This window comes from Peromyscus maniculatus, chromosome 20 (assembly GCF_049852395.1).
Source record: "Peromyscus maniculatus bairdii isolate BWxNUB_F1_BW_parent chromosome 20, HU_Pman_BW_mat_3.1, whole genome shotgun sequence".
Taxonomy (NCBI): domain Eukaryota; kingdom Metazoa; phylum Chordata; class Mammalia; order Rodentia; family Cricetidae; genus Peromyscus; species Peromyscus maniculatus.
The window spans coordinates 8,782,095-8,795,169 of NC_134871.1; the positions used below are offsets into that span (position 1 = coordinate 8,782,095).

The following is a 13,075-nucleotide window of genomic DNA, read 5'->3' on the forward strand; positions in this document are numbered from 1 at the left end:
AATGAGAAATTTGAACTTTCTGATACTATCATCTCCAGATAAATGGATACTCTTTGGAAAATATTCTTTAAAGTTTTTCTCTTTGTAATGGAATTTTAAATTTATAATTCTATATGTATAGTTTTATAAACAGTTTCCATTGTCTGTATCCTCTAATTTTCTAAAAATATATATTGTTTTGTCCTTTCATGCATGTGCACATACACACATACAAGCACATGGTTTTTTGAGGCACCTGTGCTGTGTTGCATGTGTCCTGGTCAGAGAACAACTTTGTGGATTTGATTCTCTCTTTCCACCTTTGTGTGGACTCACGATGGAACTCAGGTTCCTAAGCTTATACTGTCAAGTGCCTTCACCTGCTGGGCTGTCTCACCAGCCTAGAAATTCTTCATAAGAAAATATTTTGTCACGATCATTTTTTTACCATCATTAGTGTGTGAAGAACCCCATTTGTCTTTGAGACAGGTCTCATGTAGCCCAGCCGCTGTAGCCATGATAAGCTTGCTAACTAACTCATGATCCTCTTGCCTTCTCTTCTAAGGGCTGACATGCACCAGACCTAGCTTGTTAGCCTTCTTTTCAGAACTACACTTCTCTGTCAGCTTCTGCCTGAGTTTGCTAAAAGTTGATTACTAATTAAAAAAAAAAAATTAGCTCCCTTATTCTATTTATTATTATTTATTTTTTTCTTTTTTTGAGACAGGATCTCACTATGCCTTTCTTGCTGTCCTGTCTACCAGGCTGGCCTCGAACTCAGAGTTCTGCCTGTCTCTGCCCCTCCAACTGATTCCACCCCCAGCCCCCACTTGTACAAGTGCTGGGATTAAAGCGTGCATCACCACACCCAGCTAACCTTCCATTTTTATGGTGAATGAATAAGATTTCTGAAGAAATTATCTAAATTATATTTTTATTGCTAAGTACTTTATTCTGGAGTGTGGTTTTGTTGACATGTATATGGCTCTAAGATTCTAAACATAATTGAAATTTGTTTTTATGCTATTTAGATATTATTGAAATTTTATCATACAAATTGAACATTACAGAATTGAATGTGCATTCAAATCATAAGATTTTTTTGTTTATTTGTTTCGTTTTTGAGACAGGGTTTTTTTTGTTTTTTTTTGTTTTTTGTTTTTTGTTTTTTTTTTTAAATAGTCCTGGCTGTCCTGGAACTTTGTAGATGGGGCTAGACTCAAACTCAGATATCTGCCTGCCTTTGCCTTCTGAGTGCCAGGATTAAAGGTGTGCATCACCACTGCCCAGCTCAGTATATTTTCAACAACCACTGCCCAGCAAATCATGAGTCTTTTTAAAAATTGTTTCTGTTTGATTTTACGTGTGTGAGTGTTTTGCCTGCACGAACATCTGTGGGCATCAGATCTCCTAGAGACAGGTATGAACTGCCATGTGGATACTGGCTGGGAATCCAATCTGAGTCCTCTGGAAGAGGAGCCAGTGCTCCTAACTGCTGAGCCATGTGTCCAGCCCCCCATAAATAAGGATTTTAATTAACTGACAAATGAATCTCTAATACTTAAGTAATAAATTTAGTTCATGATACTTCACAGGAAGTAATTTACTTTTTTCTCACTAGTTGCTTAAGAGCCATAAGGGTGCTTCAGAAGAATGGACATGTGCCAAGTGATTCATCTCTTTTCAAATCCTATGCGGAGTACGGCCATTTTGTGGACATCAGGATCGCGGCTCTGGAAGCTGTTGTTGATTACACAAAAGGTAATACCATCCTTTGTATTGTTCCAGCTTAGAGAGAAACTGTTGCAAACTCATAGCACATGCAGTGCAGACGTTTTCATTGTTGTTGTGACTTTTGACTTAGTGTACATAGTGGATTGCACTGTGATATTTTCACACATATCCATTATTGTTAAATCCTTGGCTCACTGACTTAGTTTGGTGATGATAGGAAAAAATAAAATACAGATATCTTTAATGGGAGAAGCCAGCATATTATACAAATTCAATTTATATTTTTAAAATAAGAGATTTGGGGAAAATATCTAAGGATTCAATGAAATAGTGTACAAGTGTGTAAAAATTTGTAACTATGCAAACAAAGCAAGAGAGTAACTTTGGCAGGAAAATTAGGTTAGGTCTCAAGTTGAGAGAAATAAAGAGTGTGGCAGTCAAAGCAACAGTAGATATTTAAAACGTTTTCAGAAAATGGGATGATTAAAAAAATAGTAGAAATATTTCACAAAAATAGAGGCTGGAAAAATAATGCAGGAAACAATGGAATTCTCTGAGAAGTGAAGATTAAAGTGACATAAGCTAGCCTCTACTGCAGTTTTTTTTTTTCCTTTTATTTTATTTTACAATACCATTCAGTTCTGCATATCAGCCACGGGTTCCCCTGTTCTCCCCCCTCCCACCCCCTCCCCTTCCCCCCAGCCCACACCCCATTCCCACCTCCTCCAGGGCAAAGCCTCCCCCGAGGACTGCGATCGACCTGGTAGACTCAGTCCAGGCAGGTCCAGTCCCCTCTACTGCAGTTTTAATTGTAAGTTCCTAGACATAATCAGAAGCAAGGTGTTGAATAGAGTATAGAGGTCGCATATGGGACTCTATTGAAGCCTACACCTGTTTCTGATTTTCTCCTATGCTGAAATCTCTTCCTAATTCTACTTTCTTCATGATTCACTCTGCAAAAACATAGTCTAGTCTCCAGCTTCAGATTAGGGAGTCAGAAGACAGTAAACCACACAGCTGTGTGAGTTTTAGATTCTCTACTATATGTTGCCAAATTGTCGTTTACATTGGGGAATTGAATATACATACAGTTCATGTGTCACTTTTTTTTTTCCCCAAGATTTTATTTTGGGCCAGGAATAGTTGCACATGCTTTTAGTCCTCATGCTTGGGAGGTAGAGATTGGAGGATCTCTGGGAGTTAGAGACCAGCCTGGTCTGCGTAGCAAGTTCCAGGCCAACTAGGGTTATATAGTGAGGTCCTATCTCAAAAAAAAAAAAAAAAAAAAAAAAAAAAAAAGAAGTTTCATTCTTTTGGTTTTGGTGTTTGGTTTTTGGTTTATCTATGTGTGTGTGTGTGTGTCTGTCTGTCTGTGTGGTGCGCACACACACACACACACACACACACACACACACACACACACACACACAGACAGATTCCCACTAGGGCCAGAAGACATATTCAGATGTATATATGATCTCCATCTAAAAGTCAAGCTTGTAATGGAAATATTGGGAGAATAAAGAAGCTGAAGTGTACTGAGCTCTGATTAGAATAAAAGGAAACAGGAAGTTCCAAAGGGAGTTTGTGAACTAGAAACATGTATGATTAAGTCTTTCAATTTTATAAATTTCAGCAGAAGTGCCTAAAGACAGAGAGCAGAGAGAGTGGTAACCATATTGTGTTTATGTGTGCCTTGATTCAGAAAGAGCTGTCATTGAATACCCGTTCTTTAAGAGATGATATAAGTATGATTGGTTGTTGTCGTTAAGTGAGTTATTTGACAAGCAATAAACATATATAATTCTGTGTCTCTATATATGTTATGATATTCTGCCAACTTAAAATCTAGACTTGTTGAAATCATGTAATTTGTTAGCCTAACCTTCTTTCTTAAGATAGATGAAGGATATATGTCTCAGAAATATAAAGATTTCATGAGTTAATACTACCAAAAATGAAATAGGATACTAATGTCTCCAAAAGAGTACAAAACTAATAAGTATAATTTAAAAGTTTGAATGGTGCTTAGGTAGGAACCATGAATTCTATAACTTAAAATATTAGAAGATGAAAGAAGGAAAACTATTATGCCTAAAAATTTGTAAATAGAGCTTTTCAGTTCTTAAAAATTTGTTGAAAAGGTGATTGGCAATAGTAGTATGTCATTTTATGTCAGTTACAGTCATAACATGTAGCATGAATCTTAAAGAGTCTTAATAAAGTCAAACCCAGAGCCAGGTATTGGGGTGAATGCTGGAAAATCAGAAAAGCAGAACAAGTCACAGCTACCTCACTTGCCGATTCCTCAGCTGATCCTGTTTTCTCAGACTGGATGCCTCTCAGCTGAACTGTGCTGCTCAAAAGCCTAAAAACTTAACCAGCCTAGTTCCTGGTTTTCATGCCTTATATACCTTTCTGCTTTCTGCCCTCACTTCCTGGGATTAAAGGCTCACTTCTTGGCATTAAAGGCATGAGTCAACATGCATGGCTGTTTCCAGTGTGGCTTTAAACTCACAGAGATCCGGATGGATCTTTGCCTCCCAAGTGATAGGATTAAGGGCATGTGCGCCACCATTTTCTGGCCTCTATATCTAGTGGCTGTTCTGTTCTCTGACCCCACATAAGTTTATTAGGGTACACAATATTTTGGGGAACACAATATCACCACAATAACACATAATTGTAATTGCCTTTCTGACTGGCTTGGGTCTTAGTGGAAGGAACCATGTGATCAGAAACGTTATATTTATGATGCTATTGTATGTCAAGCTCTCAGGGACTTAAGCATCTAAAAAGTTAGGCATATTTTGTTCAGCTAATTGTGTCTAGTTGATGGCTTTTAGTGGGTTAAAATTTGTATTGGTGTTTGGTTGAATTTTAGTATGAACTGCATACTGGGCACTTTTTTGGGTACTATTTTGTATTGGTCTTTGGCTGAATACATACTAGGTACTATTTTTGTTCTTGGTTACACATGGCATGGTGCTCATGAAAGTTACTGGCCTAGTGCATACAGTTAAAAATAAGAAAAGGAGTGCTAATTGCTTACTTGGACCCTTCAACTGCATGACAGTCCAGCTAAGACGCCTCCTTATTTAATGTCCCTGCTTACTATCACTTGCTCTTTGATTTGTTATAATTAACCCTACATATATTTACTCATTTTCACTTTCAGTGGACCGGAGTTATGAAGAACTTCAGTGGCTACTCAATATGATTCAGACTGATCCTGTACCTTATGTAAGGTTAGTTTATGTATTGTAATATCTTGGTTATGAATCCTGAAGTGGGTTGAATCATTTCTAAAGATTGTACCTAGAAAGATATTAATGTTTATGATTTTTAAAAATATGGAAATGGGTTCTGTAGCGATATCCACAGCAGGGTTCTGTATTTTTAAAGCCTTTTTCTTTTTAAAGAGAGGGTTTCTCTGTAGACCAGGCTGTAGACTCAGAAATCTGACTGCCTCTGCCTCCCAAGTGCTGGGATTAAAGGCAAGCACCACCACCACCACCGCCCCCCCCCCCTTTTAACTAAATTTATTTATTTATTTTACATCTCTTCCACAGTTTTCCCCAAATCCTCTTTTTCCATTCCCTCTGCCTACCTCCCCTCCCCTCAATCCACTCTTCCTCTGTTTCTGTTCAGAAAGGGGAAGGCCTCTCAAACCTATCAACAAAGCATGGCATATCAAGTTTAAGGCCTTTTATTTGATTTTAGAAAAACATTTTCAAAATACATTGTTAATAGTTTGTAATGCATAGGGGATGATGCCTTGTGTGTCCCAACTTATAATTGATTTCACTATTTATGTCATTTTGGGAGCTTATTTCAGGGCCTCCTGATTTTTGCTCATTTCACATTTTTTTATTACATTTATTTCTTTTGTCCATGTGCATGCATGTGTATCACAGCAGCATGTGGAGTTCAGAGGGCAAGTCTTTACTCCTGGAGCCGCATCACCGCCTCCTATATCTTTGTTTCATTTCATTCAAAGCCTTCATTTTTATTACAGTTGACATTTTTTAAAATCTTAAGAAACTAAAAGAATTGCAGGCTTGATGTGGCATCTGCCCTTGTATTTGTGCTTACCTCTAATAGCTGCGCTTATTCCTGCTGTTTTCTTCTACACAATGGGGTTTTTATGTAAGAATTCAATTTAACCATTTCTGTCTTCCTTTTTTGCACATAGTAGACACGGGTTTTATTTGATTTTATGTTATGACTTCATAGAACAGAATTTTAGAGCTGAAGAACAACTCACAGCTATTCGAGCTAGAGACAAAAGACTGACTGGGAGACCTTAAATGGTTTGTTCAACTTTCTGCATCACGTGGCTCACAGTGTTCTTTTAGAATGACATAAACTCTGCTTTTTCATATCTGAAATGCCTCTGGGTGTGAGTAGTCTGCTCAAGAGCCTGGGCATTTTATAGCAGTGACTTCTTGGTTAGTAATGGTATATTTCAATGTTTTAAGTAATGCTTTTTACACAAAATTTCATATGAAATTTTGTTAAGATTTTAATGTTCTTGATTTGTGATCTATATTTTGAATAATCTGTACTTGTGAGTGATACAAAGTTGAAATGCAGAGAAAAAAGTCTAATAGCTTCCCGTTTTGAAGTATAGAGCACAGAGTACAGCCTCATTCCTTTATCTAAAATGGTGCATGTACTTAAGTCTATGATAGCAACAGGAAACAGATGCTATAAATGCAATATAGACAAAGCTTACCATGAATCCATTTGTTTTCAATTTGCATACTTAAAAAATTTACATCTGTGTTTCTGAGAATTTGTTTTAAAGACTAAATATTTAAGAACTGTTTCAGAGAGCACTTCGGGCAGATTGTCATGGGTTTGTGATATCTGAAGTTACTGTATTACACATTGTATCTGCACTGAGTGCTTTTGAACTGTAGTTTTGAGTTGCTTTGGTTCATTCAAATGTCAAGAGCACTATTTGCAGTCCAGACTGAAAATCCATTTAGAGGTGTGCTTCATAGTTATGTTTAGCATGTTTCCTTCTTACTTTACATACTTATGCCCCATTAGAGAAACTTCTCCTTTAACGTCGCCCTCCATATAGATTATATTAAATCACACACAGTTGCACGAGTTTGCAGTTAAGGGCAGGCAAAATGACTCCGCTGTGCTAGAGACGAGAACTGACTCCTGCCAGTTGTCTGCTGATGTCTGCACAGGTGCCATGGCGCACACACACCCTCACTACCACACAAAAGGATAGCAAAGGTTCTTATTTTTCAAGTCTCGTTTTTAGAAAGTCGTTATGGCAATGAATGGTCACAGGATAAAAGTGTTTCCACACAGTGATGGCTCTCTCAGTGGTGTTTTCTATTTTGTTTTGGATAGGGTCTTAATATAGCCTTGGCTGTCCCAGATTTTACCATGTAGACCAGACTGGCCTTGAACTCACAGATCTACCTGGCTCTACCTTCCGAATACACTACCATGCTTTGTGTTTTTAATGAACTTCATTCATTTATTTTTATTTTGTTTTACTTTGCTTGAGGCAGTCTTACTATGTAGTCTGGGCTGGCCTCTGCCTCTGCCTCATGAGTGCTGGGACTGCAGGTGTGTACCATGATGCCCTGCAAGTATTGCTTTTCGTTTCTTAGCGTTTTGTTTGTAGTTTGTTTTTGTTTTGTTTTTGTTTGTTTTTATAGTATGTCTTCTTTTTCATTCTCATTGCTGTCACACTTGTGAAAACTTACTTGAGTAAACATCACGTGACTGCCTGCACCGTAGAACTTGTGGTAAGACCTAGATACCCAGGTGTCTAACTCTGTTTATGTCATTGGCATTTTCCTGTCCTGTTCCAAACGGAAGCATTCTGTTCTTATGGGCTTTGTGGTTCTTAAAACTTGTGTTAAAATGGCCCTCGATGAGAATGAAAACTTTTGAAGTGTATAGATTTTCCATTCCTGTTTTCGTCACAGGATACTTCAGAATTCGCTTGTGTAAAGGTGTGAGGTTGCCCAGAAGTCAGAAGCAGGGGAAACTCCCATGAATTGCAGTTCCTCTTCCACTTTAGAATTAAATGTGGTGTCAGAGATACTCCGTGATTCCCTGGACTGGTGCACTTCCCTCAAGTCATATTCTCCCGTAAAATCCCACAGTCCTATTGTGCTTAAGTACATAAATAGTTACATATGTAAACTTCATTGTCCTAGTTTGATGACATGGTCATTTTTGTCCCCTCTCCTGCTGAGTAGTTCTGAATAGTCCGGGATCCTATCTTTGCCATATCTTGGCACATAAGATAAAGTTAGCTAAATGCAGGTTAGACAAATGGCTGAGTGTATGTTTCCCTTTTCCTCCAGTCATATGTATGTGTAGATATTTAATGTAATTCATGGATTAAAGAGATTTTATTTCTCCTGTAACAACTGTAGGTAGAGAAAGTCTTCCAAGATGTAATTGAAATGTTTGGGAAGCTTTGAGTCTTCTGAGCTCAATGTCTTGTGTCTTGATAGGGACTTCCTTTTTCTTGTGTTGTCTTCTCTCGGTAGAGCATTTTCAGGCCGAAGTCTGTTCTTCATTAAGATAGTTTATGAACTAAAACTAAGCAAATTCATTTTGAGTAACTTATGTATCTCTTGACATACTGAGATCTTTTTTGCTCTAAAGTTTGCTGTCAATTTTATGCGTCTGTTAGAATAAAAAAGAATTAGATGCATAGGCCAAATTAAATATTTTAATTTATATGTGTTGTTTTAATACTAAAATTAAATTTTCAAAATTGAAGTTTCCTTTCAGTAAAAATGACCTTTGCCAGGAGTAGTCACACGTGCCTTTAATTCTCTAACTCAGGAGACAGAGGCTAGTGGATCTATGTGAGTTCAAGGATAGTCTGGTCTATGTAGTAAGTCCTAGTCTGTCCAAGGCTACATAGTAAAATTCAGTTTCAAAAAAAGGGTGTGGGTGGCTAAACTACTCATACAATTGCCAGGCTGGTACATGCTTATAATCCTAGTGTTAGAAAGCTGAAATAGGAGAATTGCAGGTTCAAGGCCAGCCTGGGCTACATAATGCAACCTTGTTGCAATAAAATAAAATAGTCATACAAATTTTGGAAAATAACAAAACCCCACCAAGAGAAAAATATGCACTGTACTTATAGTTAGTGTAACCAGAAATGATAGTCCTTAGCTATTTTGATTTGTTGATTCATAGTTGTTTTATGTATGTGTATCGTTATGTTTGGTTTAGATTATATAAGCTTAATATAAAGGTAGCAGGAAGCACTCCTGTTTTGGAAGTAAAATGATCATGACCCGACTATACCTCTTCTTTGAGGTGATGCATTTATGGTCACTGCTTTTTGTCTTGACAGATTTTCAGTTTTTATTTGTTTTACTGGTTGGTTGGTTTGCTGTTTTTTGGTTTGGTCTGTGGTAGTTTTGGCTTATTGCTTTTTTTTTTTTAAATAGTGATAGGGTTTTAGGAGTAGACGGCCTCATGAAGAAAATTATCAAATATTCAGGCAAATAGAGTGATGCTTTTGCTGTTGTGGTTCCAAGAACTTGTGACTTTGAGATTGGCTTTAAGTCTGTTTCAGATGTCTGAAGTATACACTTGTAACACTTTGATATTTAATCTTTGATAAATTAAGCGTGGAATACTTGTTTTCTCTTATTTCCTTTGAACATTTTGTGTATTTAGTCACTTATATTTTCCTGTTTAAAAAACATTTCTAGCAAGTAAACTTTATTATTATTATTATTATTATTTTAATTAGGTGTGTGCTTGGGTATGTGCATGTGTGTTTTGTTATTTTTATCCTTGGAGTTGCGTTTTTTGCTTCTTAAGTGTATATTGGTGTTCATGTTATCTGTTGTGTGCACCATGAGCATTGAGGCACCAGAGGAGGTCAGACAGAAGAGGGCAACTGATCCTCTGGAACTGGAGTCACAGGCAGTTGTGAGCCAGCTGACTGATGGGTTCTGGGAGCCAGACTCCCATCTTCTGTAAGAACAAGCCCTCTTATTCATCGAACCGTGGTCTCCAGTCCCTAACATGTGAATTTTAAATGCCAAAAAAATGCTAAAGAAACATTTAAATTTGCTACAAGTTATATATGTATTCATTAATCATCATTGCTATTTTAGTGGTAATTTCAAAGATGTCCTCAGAGTGTCCTTTACAGATCATAGACATGTGCCGGGCGGTGGTGGCGCACGCCTTTAATCCCAGCACTCGGGAGGCAGAGGCAGGTGAATCTCTGTGAGTTCGAGGCCAGCCTGGTCTCCAAAGCGAGTTCTAGGAAAGGCGCAAAGCTACACAGAGAAACCCTGTCTCGAAAAAACCAAAAACAACAACAACAGATCATAGACATGTTAGAATGTGTTTGTAGTGTTGTAATACCAAAAGCCTTAATGGTTGGTCTCTACGTTTTATTTTGGATATGTAGAAGTAGCTGGACAGAAACTTTACTTTTCAACTTACTGCAGATTAAAAGCTTGACAACATTAATATGCTCTAAAGAACAAAATTCCTAACATTCAGGAGGCTGAGGCGGGAGGATCACTTAAGTTTAGGAGTTTAAGACTTGCTTGGGCAACACAGTGAGACCTCCTCAAAACTCAAAGAAACTCATCCATATTTTTAAAGATGACATTTACCCATAATCCTGATCTACTCATAGAGGAAGATTTTGAACGACAAGGATTGTGTTTATTCATAAATATGAAAGTGGGTATATGAATATATCACTTTTTGTATATCTATTTTCAGTTGTATCTAAAGCTACATATTGCCCCCTTTCTTTTGTAGTCTTTGTTTTGTGTGGTCTTTAATCTCACATCTAAAAGGGGGCCAATAAAGTTCACATCTTCCACTTTCACATACATGAAATGGCAGGGCCAGGAGTTTAGTATCTTAACCTACACCCAGCCCATCAGCTTTCCTTTCACTTCCTCCTGTTGAAAATCCAGCTGGATTTCTTACCTCTAGTAGTGAAGTGTAAAAACAAAGTTTGGAGCTGGACGGTGGTGCCGCACACTTTTATTCCCTGCACTCGGGAGGCAGAGCCAGCAGATCTCTCTGAGTTCAAGGGCAGCCTGGGCTACAGAGCAAGATCCAGGACAGGCACCAAAACTACACAGAAAAACCCTGTCTCAAAAACAAAACAAAACAAAAAACAAACGAACGAACCAACCAACAAAAGTTTGGCTGTCTTCCGTGAGTTCCACCCCATTTCTTTTCCTCCTCGTTTATATCCAAGAGTCCAAATAAGACTTTGTTTTCTTTGTTGTGCCTTATCTCCAGTAAAAACTAGATTAAAAACTTTAGCCATGGAGTTTACAGTAACTCCTGAAAACACTTTTCTTACTTGCCTCTTTCCATACAGGTTTTGTGCTTGCTTGTTCATGGTAGTGTCTTGCTATATAGCATAGCCTGGCCTTGAACTTGCCACTGTTCTTCTGCCTCAGCTTCCAGCCTGGTAGGACTGTATGTGCCACCATGGTTTACTCAATTGCAGCTTATTTTGAAGATACTTTCCCCTTTTTTTCTGTGTTCCATCTTTAAAATTGATCTACACATTTCAATGTTTTCTAAAGGTGCTAAGATAGGAAGTTTATGTTACTATTAATTTGAACTTTTGGCCCATCTGGGAAGTATTTTGTCCTGTTGTCCTATTTTAAGGATTTTCATACTTAACCACCAGGTTGTTGGTTGGTTTGCTTGCTTTTGTTTTCAATACTCCTAAAAAGAATGAGATTGTTAAGATTATGTAAGTCAGATTGTAGAAGACGTTGTTTACACAGTTCAGATAATCAGAAAGCAAACCCACAAGATAGTTTAGTGAGAAAACATGTGATAAATATTTAGGATTTGACATAAAGCATATAGAAATGGAACCAAATACATAATTAAACCTAATGGGAAAGGAGAAAAATAGTTTTCCTATCTTCTATAGTGTTTTTTATTCATAGCACCAGTCCCCAAATGGTCATTTAGAAATTCATTTATTTATTTTTCATTCTTGCAGGCATAAGATTCTAAACATGTTGACAAAGAATCCACCATTTACAAAGAACATGGAGTCTCCCTTATGCAATGAAGCCCTAGTAGATCAGCTCTGGAAACTGATGAATTCTGGTAAGAGAGCAGTAACTTTGAAAGTCCCTTGTTTTCATTTTACATCAGATTTTCAAGTACGAGAGAGAGAGAGAGAGAGAGAGAGAGAGAGAGAGAGAGAGAGAGAGAGAGAGAGAGAGAGAGAGAGAGAGAGAGAGAGAGATTGTGTGTGTGTGTGTGTGTGTGTGTGTGTGTGTGTGTGTGTGTAACCTTTAGCTGATGGGCCAGGCTTTTGTTTCCAACTCGCTAGTACAGGACTTACAGGGGCATGTCACCATGCCTGACTTACATGGGTGCTGAGGATCAAACCCAAGTCCTCTTGCTTAAGTTGCGTGTACTTTACTGTGTGACCCACTCTCTAGCTCCTCCTCTCATCACCCATTTCAAATAGGATACCACATTTTTACATTAAATTATAACATGTGTTAGGATATGTTCACTTTGTTTCATACTGTGGTTGCAGAAATGAAAAAATGTGAATTTTACAAGTTTTTAAGTAGTTAAAGGGCTATAAACCTTAGTCTTTCCACCTCTTTTGGTTTTTCGAGACAGGAGTTCTCTGTGTAACAGTCCTGGCTGTCCTGCAATTTACTTTGTAGCTCAGGCTGACCTCAAACTCACTGAGATCCACCTGCCTCTGCCTCCTGAGTGCTGGGATTAAAGGAGTACGCCACCACTGCTCAGCTCCACCTCTTTTCTATAGCTTCCCAGTGGCCTCATTCAGAGATAACTAATTTCGTTCTTATTTTTCCAGGACAGTGAGTGAATGTAGAGTAAGAGACAACCTGTAGTTTTAAAGACTGCATGCTACTGTTCTACATCTCAGAGAGCATGCCATCTTACTGTAGTGTGAGTTTGCATCCTTTGAGTGAGATCAGGGAATGGAAGGACAGAGTGCATAGGAGCACCAGCCCTGGGATGGGTGTGCTGAGGTTCAATCTCATCTCAGTTGGTACTCTTCACATAACTAGTTTAAAAATGCAGATAGTGAAACCTGTTTCTGCAAACTGAGACTGAACAACTTGGTGTTTGTAAAGCACGATGTCTACCTCACATTAAACACTCAGTGTTACACTTCTCTTGTATTTGAGCTTTGTGGTTCTATCCTTCTCTGTTGGGGAATCAAATTCAGGATCTTGATTAGTTGGCTATATTTTCAGTAGCCTGGATAGTCAAGAATATTTGTAATTCACTTTTATTTAATTAGGTTATTAAATCTGTGACTTTATAAATGTCATATATTTAACGACAGTTT

General features: G+C 37.8%; 1 protein-coding gene across 3 annotated transcripts in view; it reads left to right on the forward strand.

Annotated features, from left to right (window-relative positions):
- Taf2 (TATA-box binding protein associated factor 2) overlaps positions 1 to 13,075 on the forward strand; it is a 66,442-nt gene that overhangs the window by 34,302 nt on the left and 19,065 nt on the right. For all 3 annotated transcript variants that reach the window (XM_016000930.3, XM_076555767.1, XM_006982388.4), the window contains exons 20-22: positions 1,601 to 1,740; positions 4,892 to 4,961; positions 11,732 to 11,841. In XM_016000930.3, coding sequence (XP_015856416.1) covers positions 1,601 to 1,740; positions 4,892 to 4,961; positions 11,732 to 11,841 — 320 coding nt within the window. The remainder of the gene's footprint in view (positions 1 to 1,600; positions 1,741 to 4,891; positions 4,962 to 11,731; positions 11,842 to 13,075) is intronic.